Source organism: Carcharhinus amblyrhynchos, chromosome 4 (genome assembly GCF_965287045.1).
Source record: "Carcharhinus amblyrhynchos chromosome 4, sCarAmb.v2.hapA, whole genome shotgun sequence".
NCBI classification, from domain to species: domain Eukaryota; kingdom Metazoa; phylum Chordata; class Chondrichthyes; order Carcharhiniformes; family Carcharhinidae; genus Carcharhinus; species Carcharhinus amblyrhynchos.
Genome location: NC_137327.1, coordinates 61,531,441 through 61,550,517, shown reverse-complemented (window position 1 = coordinate 61,550,517; position 19,077 = coordinate 61,531,441). Strand labels below are relative to the sequence as shown.

The 19,077-nt window shown below is 39.3% G+C and overlaps 1 protein-coding gene across 6 annotated transcripts in view; it reads left to right on the top strand.

The window, feature by feature from the left end:
- Nucleotides 1-19,077, top strand: part of cnot1 (CCR4-NOT transcription complex, subunit 1) — a 188,800-nt gene that overhangs the window by 45,520 nt on the left and 124,203 nt on the right. For all 6 annotated transcript variants that reach the window (XM_080187255.1, XM_080187259.1, XM_080187254.1 and 3 more), the window contains 7 exons: nucleotides 1,490-1,588; nucleotides 6,799-6,867; nucleotides 6,977-7,031; nucleotides 8,484-8,687; nucleotides 10,075-10,240; nucleotides 13,745-13,871; nucleotides 15,921-16,031. In XM_080187255.1, coding sequence (XP_080043381.1) covers nucleotides 1,490-1,588; nucleotides 6,799-6,867; nucleotides 6,977-7,031; nucleotides 8,484-8,687; nucleotides 10,075-10,240; nucleotides 13,745-13,871; nucleotides 15,921-16,031 — 831 coding nt within the window. The remainder of the gene's footprint in view (nucleotides 1-1,489; nucleotides 1,589-6,798; nucleotides 6,868-6,976; nucleotides 7,032-8,483; nucleotides 8,688-10,074; nucleotides 10,241-13,744; nucleotides 13,872-15,920; nucleotides 16,032-19,077) is intronic.

The window sequence follows — 19,077 nt, the reverse complement described above, 5'->3', positions numbered from 1 at the left end:
ATTTCATTATTTACACAGGACTCTTCCAAATAAACTGACACACGGAGAAAAATGTATTAATGCTAAGCTACCAAAATCTGCTTTTAACTGAAAAGAAGCAATACTTCAACTCTCTTTGCTATTCCACCCAATGTTTTCTAGAATTTTTATTTCATTCTTAACCTTTTTAACCTTATCTAAATTTTTGTGATTTTTAAGGCCTTTGTTTACTGTCTTGCTCATCTAAAGTGGCTTGTATTGGAAGAACCTGTTACCACTGGAAAAATAGCAGACACAGTATTTGGACAAGTGTCTGCTCTGAATTGCATGATGTGGTTCATGTCTCTAGAAGTGGATTTGAAGAATATAATGCCACAAAAGCTCATATTTTAGTCTCTGATGGAAAGAGCTGTCTCTGTTTTAGATGTCAGTAGTTTATCCATGTCATTCATGAAAGATGTGCTTCTTTTGGCAGTCTCGTTAAGTATTGAAGACTTTTTGAACATGGATAATGATAGGTGTTGAACCTGCATTTGATCCCTGCTTTAATTTGTCTTCCCCATCTAAACTACAGCCACTTGCATTAAAACAGCTTAAATAAAACAACGCAGCAACTTGTTTTGAACCTTCAAAAAATCCCCATACTTGTACAGTGTGATTTTAAGTGCTAGTAATAAATAACCTTGAATAATGAAGGAAAAATAATCAGAAAAAGTACCACTGAGCAAAACCAATTGATCCATACTGTAAAGAGCAGTAAGCTGTAAAATAAGATTTTTTTTATTAGAATCTGTGTTCAGTGAATTTACTTGAATAGGCCAAGTTTCAGGAATCTTGTGTTTGTGAGAAGAGTGTCTGATGTGGCTGGAGCCTTGTCCCAAATTGTTTTATGTTTGTTTCAGTTTAAATGACTTTATTTCAATGAGGTCTATACAAGTTAAACTTGTATATATTATAATATCACTCCATAACTATCCCATTCAAAGGAATGCAAGCCAAGATTATGCAACCTCTCCTCATAACTTGAATCTTTTAAACCCTGGTATTATTCTAGTAAATCTCTGCAGTCTCCCCTCCAAGGCTATAACTTTCCTTAGCTGTGGTAGTTTCCCCTCTAAGTTGTTCCTGACTGATTGTGTAAGTGCTTCATGTGAAGCTTGAGCTTGGTATCTTTGCCAGTTTCAGCAACTGTATTTGTTATGCAACGGAATCGTTTTAATGTAGGATTACAATCGTGGTACAATAATATCAATCACAAACTATTTCTCGAGCACTGATAAACTCCAAACACTGCACAGCAAGCTTTTTATGCTGCTGAGGGTGTATCAACCACATGTCATTTCTGTTTAGTGTGTTAGGGCAATACTTCAGTGTTTTGTGTCTCAATTCATTAATGCTCCAATTCGAAGCTGTGTTGAGTTTGAAACTGTATGCACGAACTGTCTTAGTCAAGTGTTTATCACTAGGGTACCTAATTTGGATTATCCTAAATTAAATTTTTTTTTTGCAGACTCAGTTTCTGATTCAGGAGTGTGCGTCGCTGATCACTAAGCCAAACTTTATCTCGACGCTGTGCTACGCCATTGACAATCCATTGCACTATCAGAAGGTAGGCACTTGTTACAGCTGAATTGGATACTTGTCCTATGTCAGTGACTTTGAAGCTGTGTTGAGACACATATTTTGAATGTTGCTTTACGATCACAGAAATGTATGCATTGAAAGCATATTATGCTTATGCAGGCTCTTTAAATGAGCAGTTGTTTAGTCCCAAAATCTCAGTTTTTGCCTTGAACTCTGAATTCCTCAACGTCAAAAACCAACCCACCCACCTCCCTTTTAAAATTAAAATCTACTTCCACCACATTTTCGGGTTAAAAAGTTTCCAGATCCTGACAACTATGAATAATAATTGCATGGTGTACAGAACTTGAGTTTTGCTGAAAAGAAGAAACATGCTGTTAAAGCTTTCTGTTTTGCACTCACCAGATGCAAGAATGCCAAATTTCAATGGGAATGATAATTTATACTGTATCAGAAAAGGATTGCTGATTTGGTCTGCAAGCCAGCTCTTAAGACATTGCCATAAAGAATAGACAAGTCCCTGCAAATGAATAGCAAGCATAAGCTACATTGCAAGCCTGACTTAAGTTACTTGTTAGTGTAATTTAAATGCTTCATTTTTAAACTGTTTCCTAGTTCTACTCTGTCCTGCAAGGAAAACATCCTTTCAGCATCCACCCTGTCATGTCCCCTCAAAATCTTGTATGTTTGAATAAGATCACTATATCCAGACATTGCAACTTTCTTGAATAAGCTAAAGCATGGGGAACAATGGTTCCCAGGTTCATTCACCATGGCAACATCTTAACCAATCAAAGCCAACTTGCTGAAGAATCAGCACCCTTTTTCTCATTCCATATAAATTATCTCTTTCGAAATTTGGCATTCTTGTGCCTGTCCTGTTGAGTACAAGATGAAAAAATGACAGCATGCCTCTTTTCAGCTGTACTCTACTCTAAATAAAATTCTTCTCATCTTTCCCTTTTTAATCTTTTCCATTATTTTGAATCTGACCTCTAGTCATTGATCCACTTGGGGGATGTTTTTCCCCACTTCATGAGAACTTTTATCTTGCAAACCTCTGTTAGATCACCTGTATACCTGGAAGAACAGTTATAATTTTTGCCATCTTCACATAACTGAGGTGTCTCATCCCAGGTAGTACCCTGGTAAACTTTCTTAGTATCACTTCCAATATCTTTACATCGTTCCTGGATGACAGGGAATTTATTAAGATTTATCATGATCTTGCTGCTTTTATATTCAACTCCTCTATTTATACCCATGTGATCCGTATTTTTAATCCGCTCATCATTTTTTTCTGCACCTTCTAAGGGTTAGTGTGTATGGAAAATAAGTTCTCTATGTGCTCTTCCATGCTTTTTAATATTGTGCCATTATAGTATACACTCTGGTATTAATCATGTAAAACTGCATCCCTTCCTACTTATCCACGTTGAACTCACCTGTCAAGCATTTCCCTAGTCTGACATTCTGGCAGGTTTTACAACACTGCTCCCAGCACCAGAATCTTGAGTGTTTTATAAATTAGAGTGATGGACCAAAACCAGCCTTACAAAATACCACAGCAGATCTTTCCCCCTTAAAGGAATATATCTAGCTTGTCCATCTAATCCAAAAGATGTGTAGGTTAGGTTGATTGGCATGCTAAAATTGTCCCATAGTGTCCTGAGATGTGTAGGTTAGAGGGATTAGCAAGTAAAATATGTAGGGATATGGGGGTAAGGCCTGGGTGGGATTGTGGTCGGTGCAGACTTGGTGGACCGAAGGGCCTCTTTCTGCACTGTAAGGTTCTATGCTTCTACCTTAATTACTGTGAAGGCCTTCCAATATTCTGTTATTGTTTCACCTTGCAATGACCTTTTCCAATTTACTTGGGAAAGTCTGTTTTTAAATCACTGAACTTAGCTCTTCCTTAGTTGAGCATTTTTATCTTGTTTCTGTTTTCCTTCCATAATTACGTAACACCAATTACGTTATGGACCCTCTTAGCTTGCATTGATTTTGTCAAATCAGCACTGGTTTTATCAATGTTCTTTGCAAGTTGGAGAAGTTAAATTGTATATTCAGAGTTTATATCCTCAAATGCTATCTGCTACATTTGAACCTAAGGCAGCTCATCAGATGCTAAATGCATTTTCATTTTGTTAATTATTCAGTAGAATATATCAAGTTAATTTTTCTGAATTGTTTTTAATTCTTCCACGAAATATGAGACCAGCGTTTGTGGTTCATCCATCAGCCTCCATGAGGAGGTGATGGTGAATAGTTGAAGGCTGTTCTCTTCATTGCTATTTATGAATTTCATTTTTGATTCTGCCTCTTCATCTTGCTCTTCCTACAGGTCATGGGTTGGACAACTGTTTAAATGTTGTGCCTAACTGGCCCTATATATGTGAACCTGGAAATTATAGCTGAGCCCACTCTTGTTCTATTGGTGGTTATTTTCTTAATGATCAGCACTGGGATCTCTGACTTTTATGCCCCTGCTCACAGTTCCTGTTGACTGACTTTCACTCTTGCTGAGATTACTTGACTCAACAGAGACCAGTTGTTGAAATTGGGGCCTTCCTGATTTGTGTGGATCAGGGCAGCACTAATGGGAAATTTATTTACTAGCCATTGAGGGAGCTCTGAATTTGTAAGATTGGACTGCACATTTAGCTATGTAAGATGTTTAGTTCCAACTTTTTTGTTTCAGCTGTCTAGTCAGTGGATGCTGTCTCAGAAGGCATATTGGAAATGTTTGACCTTTCTTCCTCTCGTGCCAGCTTCTATTAAATCAAGCCTATCTTGTAATCATTTTACTGTAGAGTTTTAAAAAGAGAGTCCTTGTTCTACATCTATTAGCTCTTAATATTTGATATGTCCATTCTTCCATTCAACACATTTAATTAACATTAGAGCAATAATTCCCTAGCTACTGTTAAGGAAAGTGAAAAAGCTAAGTTGACAAAAAAATCATGAGTGGGCGGTGGTGGTAAGCCAGTAAGCAGTGCGCCAAATCGTTAAAAGCTTGATTTTTTTGAAAACTTTGAATATTTGCATTGGATAAGAGCTCTGGCTTCTTGAAGGGAATAAAAAGATCATTTGGGGTTGTGTAGAAAAGTAACAGGTTGATGCATCGTGAAAAACAGGAAGTAAAAATGACAGTAAAGCAAAACCTTCTTCAATATGTTTAGTATAACTGCTCACTTGGGTGCATGCAGCTACATGTTGAAGGTGAGAGAAGTGTGGGGGCTTTTGAAATGTGTTTCTTGTGTTAGATCCTTAAAGTGCCTCAACAGCTGAATTTATCAGTATTTTCGTTGTCCGAGGCCTGATTATGAAGATGGGATTGTAGGCAAAGATGCAGTTTCTCAAGTGTTGGAGAACTTACACTTCCAAAAGGCACTGGAAGCTGGGCCAATGGAAATTTTCAAAACTGAAATAAATGGATGGTAACTGGAGTTGAGATACAGGTCAGCCACAATCTTAATATTGGCAGGACGGGTTCAAGAGTCTGGCCCGCTCTTGTTCCTATGTATTTCTCTGCATGCAGCATTTTAGGTGAATATCTTGGGGGGGAAAAAAAGAATGTGAATGAAAGTTACCATTTAGAAATATAAGAAATAGAGCAGGAGTATGCCTTTTGGCCCCTTTGAGCCTGCTCTGCCATTCAATAAGATTATGGTTGACTCCATTTTCCTGTTGTCACCCTTAACTCATCATCTTGTCAACCGAACACCTGCTCTAACTCAGCCTTGAATGCATCCAATGACCTAACCTCTACAGCTCTCTTGGAAAGAGGAATCCAAAGAATAATCCCCTGAGACAAGAAATTCCTCTTCATCTTAGTCTTAAGTGTGTGCCTCCATATTTTGAAATTGTGCCCCCATTTCAACTTTGTTTCTTTTCAGCCTCTACTTGTCTCTATCCACTTAGGATCTTTTGTTTCAATAAGTTCACTTTGCATTTTTAAAAACGCGAATGAGTATAGACCCATCCTGCTTGACATTTCCTCAGGACAAACTCTTCATCCCGGGATACCTCTATCAAATAAGAACATAAGAACATAAGAAATAGGAGCAGGAGTAGGCCATCTAGCCCTTCGAGCCTGCCCCGCCATTCAATAAGATCATGGCTGATCTGTTGTGGCTCAGTTCCACTTTCCCGCCCTCTCCCCATAACCCTTAATCCCCTCTCTTATCAAGAACCCATCAACCCGCTTCTTAAAAATATTTAGCGAGGCAGCCTCCACCACTTCAACGGGCAGAGAATTCCAGAGATTCACCACCCTTTGAGTGAAGAAGTTCGTCCTCAACTCCGTTCTAAACCGCCTCCCCTTTATCTTGAGGCTGTGCCCCCTAGTCCTACTGTCTTTTTTGAGCGGGAAGAGTCTCTCCACCTCTATCCTATCCATCCCATTCATCATCTTATACGTCTCAATGAGATCTCCCCTCATTCTTCTAAACTCTAGCGAGTACAAGCCTAGTTTATTCAGCCTCTCCTCATAGCTCAATCCCCTCAACTCCGGTATCAGCCTAGTAAACCTCCTCTGCACTCCCTCCAGGGCCAAAATATCCTTGCGCAGGTGCGGCGCCCAAAACTGCACACAGTACTCCAGCTGCGGCCTCACCAATGCCCTATACAGCTGCAGCAAGACCTCCCTACTTTTATATTCAATCCCCCTCATCTCATCGCAACGAACACTTCTCCAGGGAAAACAATCCCAACTTCTTAATTCTACCTACATAGCTGAAGCTCCTCATCCCTGGAACTATTTTCTTGTTAATTTTTCCTGCACCCTCTCTCATGCCTTCATATCCATCTTAAGTCTGGGCACCCAGAACTGGATGCAATTTTTCTGTTGAGGTTGGACCCAGAGTTTTGTACATGTTTCATAAAGCCCAGGATTTCTTCACTATTAACTGAGTTTGAGGTTGAAAGGAAGATAACAGCCAATTTATAAATAATCAAAGAATGAATAATACTACATTCAGATATATTGTAAAAGCTAGATATGTAGAGTTAATATTTTGGATGCACCTTTTCTGGTGAATGGTTCTCCCCTGCATCTCCTGATGGGCAGATCCATCTTCCTCTTTCAGTGCTGACTCTGCAATTTTCATCAGCTTCTGTTTTTATATTTCATGTCCAACATTTGTGGTTTTAATTCACATTACCTGATGCAGCCAAAATTACACCAATTCTTCTGTTCACGATTTGTCTAATTAATTCTACTTCTCTCTTCAGAGTCTGAAACCTTCACCCCATCTGTTTACTCAGCTTAGTAAAGTGCTCAAGCTAAGCAAAGTCCAAGAGGTAAGAGTATGTGATGTGTGGCAAAACAGCATTCTTTTTTCAATAGACATCCTTGCATATTGCTTCGGGGCACATTTGTGTTGTGACATTATGCACTTCTGTGTTTCAGGTCATCTTTGGACTTGCATTGTTGAATTCTTCCAGCTCAGATCTGAGGGGGTTTGGTAAGTGACTTAACTTGTTTAACTTGTATTGTACAGTGAAATTAGGTTATCTAAATAATACACCCATGGTATATGGAAGCTTAATTGGGGTGTGTGCTGAACACCTCGGGAGTAGGTCTGAATGCTGTCCAGGTGAATGGGATGAGAGTACTCTCCCTTGCCTTCTCCTTTTGGCTATAATGTCCAATATGAAATGTTAGCTTCAACCTAATTCTTAGTGTGGTAATACCAACACAAAATTTTTATAAGGCACAAAAGTATGGGTGCTGTCGGACGCATTTATTTAAAAGTAAATAACTAGTATGGATAGGGCTGTTATATTGTTGGAAAGTTGGAATGCCAAGTTATAATTAAGAAACTTTAGAATGAAGATTTTCCTGTGTAAGTATTGAATCTACTTGGGCTGGGGTCTGTGCTTAGATTTGTCTGTCTACTTGATCAAGTTGCACAAAATAAGCTAGAGAAGAAATAAGTTGGACAAGCACTCGTTCCAGACACACTGATCAGTAAATGTCTTCAGTTGAGGGTGAACTGTGCAGAGTAACTTGAGGATACAAGGCTGGTGCCTCAGACTAGCCTAATATCTGTGTACTGCCTTTTAAAGAGTTATTTTCTATGTTTGGGCATTTACTTCGACAACAGCAGTTCCAGCACTCAATTATTTTTATTAGTAAATTTGAAGCATTTCCTTCAGAAAAAATCTTTTATCTGTTCCACATTTCCGTGGGCGAAAGGGTTTCTAGAAGAACTGAGTTGAAAACTTTTTTTTGTAACTTCACATTATTGGTATTGTACATATTAGGTTTTCTTCGAAAAAAAAACCTTTTAAGTTTTTTGTTTATGAATAAGTAATTATAAGCTTTCCTCTTAGTAGTGAAAGATGCTAGATTTTTGGTACATTATGAATGAGGAAGCACAGTTCACAGCTATATCCCTTCTGGGGTTTATTTCTGAGTTTGATTTATCAAGATAAAGGAGCTGCACTTTGAAAAACTGAAAATTTTAAATAAAAACCATTAGACGTAGAAAACATTAAATTTTAATTGCACGTTATTCAGCTTTAAGCACTTGCTTTCAGTGGGATTGTCCAGTATTGCACCGCCCCTACTAGTTATTTTTTCTGTACCAGTTCAAAACTTCACATATGACAGAACCGTAGTTATTTGTACTAATGGAGAAGGCCCTCTGAATTCTCAGTGGTGCTGTTAACTTTGAACACTTTGTGTCTGGCAGCCTTCCCAAATCCTTAACAGCAGCACGTAGCTCAACTTGCTGGTGGAAAGCACCCCCATGCACACCCTCCCACACGCGCGCACCCCCCCCCACCCCCACCCCCACGCACGCACCCCCCCACCCACCCACACACGCACCTACAATTGTAAGCCCTACCATGACCAAATGGGTTTTGGGTAATAGTGTCCTTTTATACAACCTGTTTGTCTTGAATTTCAGCTCTCCAGTTTGTGAAACAGAAACTCCCAGATCTTCTACGATCTTACATTGACGCAGACGTAAGTGGGAACCAAGAAGGTGGCTTTCAGGATATTGCAATAGAAGTCCTGCACCTGCTCCTTTCCCATCTTCTTTTTGGGCAAAAAGGAGCTTTTGGTGTTGGACAAGAACAGATTGACGCTTTCCTAAAGACATTACGCAGAGGTAAGCCAAGTATGGATGTATAATCTTTAGCGTGTACAATTGGGGAAGAGACAATGGTACCCCGTTCGAGGGAAGTTGAGGTTTTTTTCCACCCAGAAGATGGAGTGGTAGAGGCAGATCCTTCATTGCATAAAAAAATTGGGTATATACTTGTAAGTGCTATATCAAATGGGCTATGGATGCAGAGCTGGAATATAGGATTAGGCTAGATGGGTTTTCCTGTGCCAGAGGTTCTATGCCTATCTATATTGTTACACTGTAGCGACTGCCAAAAGTGCCCAATGTCAGCCATCTTAGAATTTTTTGTAATTCATTTTTGAATATCATTGGTAAGGTCATCATTTATTTTCCACTTCTGGTAGCCCTAAGTAGGTAGTTGCTTTCTTAAATTTCTGCAGTTCATGTGGTGAAAGTGCTCGCAAATGTCTTGTGCTCCAGTAGCAAAGCAGCAAAATGCACAACATGATGCACTGCTGAGTTACTTAGCTTCACCTTGCCGATGGTTTAACCGGTATAGCGAGCGAGTGGCTGAGCTCTAGAGACTGAAAAAAATCCTAGTTTAATCCTTGGCTCAAACCTGAGGTAATTGGCCTCAACTGATGGAGTGATTGGGAATGATACATTTGTTGTCTCTGTGTAAGGCAGGCTACAGCTTCTGCTACTGTATAAGTGTGTGTGCCTGTAAATTTGTCAGGTGAAGAAAGAATTATAATTGAGAGAATTGAATAAGCTGACATGCACTGTCAAGACTTAAGTCATGTATAATAGACATGAAAGTGAGAAATCAGAGGGCCCTTTGTGCCAGTGACAACATCTCAGTATACAACCAGAGATTTTGAGAGGGGGATGTTGGGGAAGTGAAAGAAATTGACTTTCCTTAACTGCTAGTTTAGCCATAAATGTGTCTCCTAGATGCTGCAACAGAAGGTCAGTTGAACTGTACTTCACATTGCCAAGTGATATACACATTCGTGTGATACAATTCTGCAGGTGTTGGTACTTCATCTAAGTGGGCATTCCTTTTAATTGTAGGTAGTGTTGACAGGACAGCCAACTTTGGAAGTGGCTTATCCATTCCTTATCTAAGCTACATGGAATGAAGAGGCACTAGGAAATAATGTTTAAAAGGACAGGGAGTGATAGGGAGAGGGAGATGAAATTAGAGGTGAGAATGATATTTGATGATGACCTGGGGCAGGTTGCTTATTATGTGGTTGGAAATAGAAGAAAAAGAAAATAACCTAACCCATGCCTGGAATAGTTTTTAAGTATGGTTTTTGTGTAAATGCTTAGATTTTTGGCGGGATCTCAATAGTCCTCTTGATTTCTGATGCACCCTTTTAAAAAATTACATTTGTTCTAATTTCTTAAATTTTTTTTCTACCAGATTTTCCGCAAGAGCGTTGCCCTGTGGTGCTTGCACCACTACTATATCCTGAAAAACGGGACATTCTGATGGATAGGATCCTGACTGATTCGGGAGGGATAGCGAAAACAATGGATAGCTCACTGGCAGATTTTATGCAAGAAGTAGGCTACGGTTTTTGCACAAGGTATGTACAAGTCCGCTTATAACTGACTTTTGTGGGTTATTTCTAAATAGTGCTCATCTTGCTCTGAGATTAATGCAGTCACTTGTACTCTGGAGATGCTGCAGAGATGCAGTCCAAAGATATGTGGGTTAGATTGATTGGCCATGCTAAAATTGCCCCGTAGTGTCCTGAGATGCGTAGTTAGAGGGACTAGCAGGTAATATGTAGGGATATGGGGGTAGGGTCTGGGTGGGATTGTGGTTGGTGCAGACTCGATGGGCCAAATGGCCTCTCTCTGCACTGTAGGGTTTCATTGGTTTCTATGCTGAAAGTTTGTTCAATGGACAGCAAGAATCCTTTAAAACTAAGTTCGTTTGCATGTCTGCGTTTTGTGAATATTAATGGAGTTTCCCTACTCTGTTGCAGAAGTGTTTTGTCCTATAAAAATATACCAATCGTTGCTGACTCAAAGGGTGTTAATACAGGTGAAATGATGACACTGAAGCAGTAAAGTTCTTGAGTATTGCTGCTGAGAAGCCATGAATTGCCAGTGTCATCATCACTTGCTACTCATACATGGGCTTTAAAACTTGGCGTTTTCATTAATTAACCCTTTTGGGGATAACTGCTTCTATTCTCCCATTCCTGATCATTCTCCAGCCAAAAAAAAAGACATACTAAACACAGTTGACCTACTTCCAGAACTCTGCAAAGGTAGCTGTAACTGACTCCCAGAAGATGTATGAAAGTGGTTTAAGAGTTTGACTGGCATTCTTTTCTTTCCCCATTAGGGCAGTCACAGTAATGTAACTGAGATCTGGTACTATGAGGGTAGCTGAGAGGGAAGAGAGTTAAGAGGTGTGCTGCATCATATTGTAATGCAATGGTACCCCTGCATTTCAAAGTCTTTCTTATAAGTTGAAGATTGAGATAATTTTACCTTGAGAAAGTGAAATCTTTCATATTTGGAAGAAATGTTAAGGTGCCAGCTCAGTGGTGAACTAACCACTTGAGTGTCTGTTATCACGCTGAAATACACAAATGAATAGTGACCTAGTTTATGTTTGGAGAAGTGAAATGGATTCTACACTGCGTTTGACTTTGGTGTTTTTGTTGTTGACATTTGAAAACTTTTTTTTTGGTTTTAATGAGTTTTCAGATTGGATAGATGGATGTAGAATGAAATTTAATGCAAAAAATTGTTAGCTCATGTATTTCTGGAGGTTAAGAAAATGAAATGTGAACACTAAATGGTAAACCTGAACAAAAAATTCAAGAAACCATGTATGCAAATGAAAGAAAATGTTGATACTGTTTGTAATGAAGATGGCAATTTGATAGGTTATAAAATAGAGGTAAGGTCAGAGTGCAATTAGGATATTATGATAGGTTTTGTGCACTTTAGGATTAATGTGAACACAGGGAGAGTGCAGACATGATGCATTAAGATGAGCTCAAGGAGGCCAGGCCTTATTGTTAAGGGAGATAAAAGAAACTACTTTCACTACTATAAAGAAGTTCCACAAAAAAATATGTATTTGGTTAAAAATTAAGACTTATCAAACAGTGAAAACATTCTTTTTACACATTGGTTTTGGTTGTGGTAGATCAATCCACATGTATGAAAGAAACACATCTTATGAAGAAGCTGTGGTTTTGGAGCCAGATCAATAGTTCTTTGAGAGCATGTGCAGTGGACTGAATAGCTTCATCTTGTATTGTAAACTTCAGATTCTAACATTGGTTGTACTGAGCAGAAAATAATTTCTGTCAAGCTCCGCACAGGCCTCTTGAAGTGAGCAAATGCCCTACGTAAATGCTGATCTTTAAAGCTTTTTTCTGCTGTGCAGATGTTTCCTTGCTGATAGGATATCTGCTCCCAAGATTCTGCTCATGCTACAAATTGCCTTTTTTTTTTGTTTTCTTGATTTCCCCTATGTGCATAACTGCGCAAGCTCTATTTGGCCCATTTGTGTGGTATGGTTGGATCAGAGAGTTTGCACAATTGTAAATTGTGGCCATGAGCTCATGTTTTGGCATCTGACGGTATAATATAATAATGCAACAATCTGTGTCACTTGTATATTAATAGCAAATTTTAAACTTTTTGGCTGTTATACACTTCTCAATCTACCAGTATTTGCAAATGTCCTTATTTAGGTCACTTATTAAAAAGTTTATTATGCAGCAGTGAATGTGTGTGGTAATAATGTTGCTTAGCCGTTAGTGATCCCCTGTTAGTTCATTTGTGCAGATCTAAAGCTCTCCAAGCAGAACTGGATAAATGTCTGACACAGGTGTGTATCGCAAGATGTTGGGAAGCTGTGTGTATTTGTTCAGTACTCTCCATGCGGTTGTGATATATTTCAGTTGTGATTGGGAATTCATGGGTTATACGTTATGCTAATACATGTAACAATAATAAAGCAAATTTATATAGTGAATACAGTGAAAAGTATTATTTTGTGCAGACCATATAGACACAGCGTACCATTTGTAGAGAAGGAAAAGAGTGCAGAATGTAGTGTTACATTCGTGGCTAGGGTGTAGAGAAAGATCAACTTAATGCGTGGTAGGTCCATTCAAAAGTCTGATAGCAACAGGGAAGGAGCTGTTCTTCGGTTGGTACATGACCTCAGACTTTTGTACCTTTTTTTCCCCAATGGAAGAAGGTGGAAGAGCGAATGTCTGGGGTGCGTGGGGTCCTTCATTATGCTGGCTGCTTTGCCGAAGCAGTGGGAAGTGTAGACAGAGTCAATGAATGGGAGGCTGGTTTGCATGCTGGATTGGGCTACATTCATGACCACCTGTAATTTCTTGCAGTCTTGGGCAGAGCAGGAGCCATACCAAGCTGTGATACAACCAGAAAGAGTGCTTTCTATTGTGCACCTATAAAAGTTGGTGAGGGTTGTAACTGAGGTGCCAAATTTCCTTAGTCTTCTGAGAAAGTAGAGGTGTTGGTGGGCTTTCTTAACTGTAGTATTAGCATGGGAGGGACAGCATGAAGTGAAATGAGATAATATTGAGACCTTAATTGCTGAGTGTCTCTCATGATTTGTTTTGCTGCTGATTGTAGAGTTGATCTGTTTTTATGTACTGATGTTTTCCAGTATCTAGTTGATTTGCGTTCTCGATCACAATGCTCCTCTGAGCTTTTAAATTTGAGCTCTGGCTGTGGGGAAAGTTTTTTGCCTGTTGAATAGCTTGCTGTTGATTTTGTGCCCAATTGGAAGGTGCATGTGAATAAGTAAGTGTTACAGCTATCTCCCTTTATGAATTTAGAATTCAAAATATTGTTCCTCCAATGAAGAAGTCATTTTTATCGGGGTTGACCTAACAGAAGTTTAGTACTGTATAAAGACTATGTTGGCAGTCAAGGGTACACTTCAAATAGCCACTGCATTTTTATATCCATTTGAGAATTGAATTGAAGTTTCCAAGGATTCCATTTTTTTGGTTCTATACTCACAAATAACTACCTTGGAAAATATCTTCCTTACTAAATGAATGTTTAATTTTCTTTAGTGCTGAAGAATGCCGCCAAATCATTTTGCAGTTTGGGGTTCGTGAGGTGACGGCTTCTCAGGTTGCCAGAGTGTTGGGAATGATGGCTCGGACGCATTCAGGCCTGACTGATGGCATTTCCTTACAGGTAACCATCATACAAGCAAGTAAAAACAAACAAATATTTAATTACTTGTAAGGTTGCACTGTTGAACTAATGAGATACAAAATCAACATAATGTAGCTTCTGTTACATTGGTAGCTTGTTGTCACTATTCCCATTCTGGTATTCCTGTGTACAGACCCACTCTCACAGCTTTGTCATTCTCTTGGTGTTTGCTCAGCTGAGACTCATTTCACCATGCAAGGACACTGATCTTCAATCATATGCTGTACAACCAAGGTTCCTGCCAGAGTAGCAATATCATTGCATATTTGAAAGTCCTTTCATAACCTCACAACCATACACAGCCTTCAATGCCTCAGCTTCTTGTTGTCTTACATGTAAACAGTTTTGTGACTGCAGTAAATCCGGATGGATTTCTGCTTAGTTCTAAAATTACCTTATCAAGCCTTACAGAAATCTTTATTTCTTCATGTGCATCTTCTTTAGCATGCTGGTAATCTGCGAAGCAGTTTCGAGTTCTAACCATTTCCAAGGACAATGGCTAGCGTTTTAGACTTGTCTATTTGCAATATAGTTGAATAAGTAGAAGGTTGTGAATTGTTGAGAGCAAAATCTCTTTGCAATGAATTTCCATGCTTTAAATCTACAAAACTAATCTTTTTTTTTCTATTCCCTGGACTTGACTAATAGATCTATAGCCATTTCTAGAGTCACATTGACTTCAGCTATCTTTTAGGTGTCCCAGAGTCCTGACCAGACTCCACTATGTGCACATTTAGTATTCTTGCAGACCTCCCTGCCACTCTGAATGGAATTGTTACTATAAGTTTCCAAATTAGAAGGACTTCTCCATTCTCCAGGCAGTTTGGCCAATCTGATGAAAGTTTATTTCACCATCACCATCCCTCCCCCACATAGATTTTTCAGCATCAATTGCATGTATCAATATCAGAATTTTCCCCTCCATCTGCTATGCTGCTTTGTCTCTCTCCTTGTCCATTCTGTTTTATTTTGTTTACTCCCAATAGTCAGTTGTCTCTGGCACCTACTTAGGTAAACCACAATCTGATTAGCAGAATTAAATCGTTCCAATTCTTGAAATTGCTACCTGAATAAGCAAAGTGCCATTATTGCGTCGTGCGTTTGTTATTTACTGATTCTGATCCATAATCAGTGAGCTCATTTATAATTGTAAACTGTTTCCTGCTATCAGCAATGGTGACAAACCTTTTACCATCTGGAGTGAGGATTTTGTTAATGTAGAAAAAATATAAATTACATTTATGCCTTGGCTTTCACACCAGGAAATCCCAAAGCACTTTACAGGTTAAAGAGCCTCACTGATTTGTATGCCAACATGGCAGTTATTAGTGCAAAGTAAATGAGCTAAATAACCAGTTAATTTGTTTACTGTGGTGTCAGTTAAGAAATGTGTTGCCCAGGCTATACCATGTAAACTGCTAGCTCTTTCAATGGTATCATGGATCGTTTGCTTTTGCCTGACGAAACAGATGGGGACTCTTTTTCATTATATTGTTAGGCAACACCTAAACATGAGAGCACACCTTCAGTAAATGTTAGTTTTGCATTATGCACTCTAGTTCTAGAGTGGCGATCAAACGTGCAAGCTTTTGAATCAGAAGTGAGAGCCAAGCTGACACATGGTCTAGGTGTAAACTGAGGAGATGGAAAAGTAACAGCGCTCTTGTAAATTGTGTGGAATTTGCAGGATGTGTTTAGGCATTATCAGCTACTGACTGTTGACTTTAATGTCTGGTGGGTATGTTCTTCGCCCCATTAAGAAAAGTATTGGGGTGGAACAAGGCTAATAAAGAGTATGGCAATGTAAAGTGCCTGCTTGAAATCTGTAATTAAATTCTATTAAGAACCGGCAGAGGATAGAGAGCCATGTCTATCTCCTTGTCCCTTACAGCTCAGTAGAAACAAAAAAAATGAAGAAATTGGACTTGGCTTTGCCTTTTGCCTTTGGTTTTTGGGTGTCAGTAACAGGCATGCTTTTTATTCTGATTTAATTTTCATTCTTTAACTAAATACTTTTGTTTGGCTTAGTCTATCTCAGCCCCAAGTAGTGGAATCTGGAGCGATGGGAAGGATAAAAGTGACACTGCACAGGCCCATACCTGGAATGTAGAGATATTTATTGATGTCGTGAAAGAAGTGGTAAGTAAACAAACTAAATTCTAATGAAATTTGCAAACACTGCATATGTGACACTTTATGGGGTTGTTGTCAAATGCAGTTTGAGGTAAAACAAGGTGAGTTTTCACTTCAAGTTTGCGTGCAATAATGCAGTTATATACAGGTAAGAGTGGTGAGTTATTGTCATGGTTGCTTGAAAGTCAAGAAGGTAGATTTCATTTTAGGAGCCAGTCAAAAATGTTTGGGTTGAGATGCTTGAATCTCATTGCCTACTTTGTTTGATCCTGCACTGTGAATAGCTGCTCCCAAGTACCAACTCAGTTTTAAAATCTCTAAATGGTATGTATCTTTTGCTGTCAAAAGAGTGCAGTTTCAAGCAAATGTATTTAACCATTTTACTGCAGCAATCTCAGCAAGCACTTGTCTGACACTGTACTTAATGGAGCAGTGGTATAGTGGTAATGTTACTGGGCAAGTAATCCAGAGACCTGGGCTAATGCTTCAGTGTCATGGCAGCAATAGTAATCTGGAGTAACATGTTGGTCTCATTGGAAATGATTGTGAAACCATTCAATAGTTGTAAAAACCCATCTGGCTCACTAATGTCATTCAGGAAAGTAAATCTGACATCCTTACATGGTCTCGACATTCCAACTCCAGACCCATAACAATTTGGTTAGCTCTTATCTGTCCTCTGAAATAGCTTGGCAGGTTGACGAATTGTAGGTAACTGAATGCTACCTTGCTGGTAACCCTCATGTCCCAAGAACAAATAAAGAAATTCTGACCTGCTTTCAATGGCCAATAACCAAAAATAGTGGCATCACCAGTGTTAGTTCTCTTTATGAAAAACGTAATTTAAACATTCTTAATAGTGTTACTTTTAAAGCAGTACACAATGTGCATTGGCACAGTGGTTAGCACTGCTGCCTCCCAGCTCCAGGGACCTGGGTTTGATTCCCCACTTTGGTCTTTAGGGAGTTTGCACATTCTCCCTGGGTGTGCGTGGATTTCCTCCCACAGTCCAAAGGTGTGCAGGTCAGGTGCATTGGGTATGCTCAATTGCCTCAGTGTCCTGCGATGCGTGGGTTAGAGGGATTAGTGGGGTCAATATGTGGTGTTACAGGGATAGGGCCTAGGTGAGATTGTTGTTGATGTGTACTCGATGGGCCGAATGGCCACCTTCTGCATTGTAGAGTTTTTGATTCTGAATAAATTGGACGCAGCGTTGTTTTACTGTCCAACAGCAACTAAGGTCAAACCAAATAAAATTCTTCTATTATTTTACTGCAAAGGATTGTGTGGGGGCAATATTTTCTATCCAACCCATGGTGATTGTACATTGTCATTGGAAATAATGTACTGAGCAATTTTGCAGGTTTCAGATATTCAATAATTATCACACCATACTGTAGGAATTTTTGAACTAACGTTTTGTAATTGCATGCTAATTCTTTCCTGATGTAGTTAAATCTTTATGGCGTTATAAAGGTGTATAAATCACTAGTAGATTTTGAAGACTCCTAGTCCATAATGCTGTCATTCACTCTGTGCTTTGCTTAGGAAATTTATTTGAACATGGTGAAACGTGCTACTCTTATCCAGTTGTGCTCAGCATGCTAAAAATAGCCAGTTCTGTCAAATTTCACCAGACAGCAGTATACTTAAGAAATCTAATCACTGTTCTGTGCAAGATTAAGTGAGTTCTGTTTAGAGTGAATTATTGAATACATAATAGCCTGTGATAGAAGGATTTGTAAAAAGATATTTTTATCTTCATCTTTGCACAAAGTTTTCAGTAGAGCTACTTAATACTCCATGATGGTGCTCATGGGTAAAAATAAATTGAAGTAGCACGTAACCCACCCTGGATAGGGGAAGAAAAATTTGATCTGTATTCTACCTATTATCTTCAATGTATTGAAGTGTAATAATTTACTGTAAAGTATAGTCACGTCATATGGGGTGAACATGGCAGCAGTTTTATCCACAATTAAGATGCACAATGTGATGATGCATCATTAATCTGTGGAAATCAATTTATACTGAATTAGGAAACTGGACTTTTGGTAAGGCCGTTGCTGTTAAAGAAGGACTATGCTGACACCTATGTTTGACATTGCAGCACTTTACAGCATCAGTGTTGAATTGTGCAGGTTCATTTAATTGGCATAGTTCAGCTCTGGGTGAAACATATTCTGATGGTTGGTTTGCTGTCTAATCATGAAAAATTTACACAAGTTCATTGCAGTATCACAGTGGTTCGCACTGCTGCCTCACAGCACCAGGGACCCAGGTTCAGTTCCAGCCTCGGGTCACAGTGTGGAGTTAACACTTTCTCCCTGTGTCTGTGTGGGTTTCCTCTGGGTGTTCCAGTTTCCTCCCACAGTCCAAAGATGTGTGAGTTAGGGGAGTTGGCCATGCTAAATTGACCCTACTGTTAGGGGGATTAGAAGGATAAATTTTAACGGGAATAGGCCCTGGGTGGGATTGTGGTTGGTGCAGATTTGACGGGCCGAATGGGCTTCTTCTGTACTGTAGAGATTCTGTTCTATTCTCAGTATCATTCATATGTTTTGGGGCAGAGATTAGGTGGTAGGCATATAGGGGAGAAATGTATAGGGGCAGGTAGCATTGAGGATCAGGAGGGCTGCAGAAGGACTTGGACAGGCTAGGAGAGTGGGCAAAGAAGTGGCAGATGGACTGCAGTGTGGAAAAGTGTGAGGTTATGCACTTTGGAAGGAGGAATAGAGTCATAGATTATTTTCTAAATAGGGAAATGCTTGGGTAATCAGAAGTACCAAGGGACTTGTTCAAGATTCTCTTCAGGTTAATGTGCAGGTTCAGTCAGTAGTTAGGGAGGCAAATGCAATGTTAGCATTCATTTCATGAGGACTAGAATGCAAGAGCAGGGATGTACTTTTGAGGCTGTGTAAGGCTCTGGTCAGACCCCATTTGGAGTATTGTGAGCAGTTTTGGGCTCCGTATCTAAGGAAGATTGTGCTGGCCTTCAGAAAGGTCTAGAGAAGGTTTACAAGAATGATCCCTGGAATGAAGAGCTTGTTGT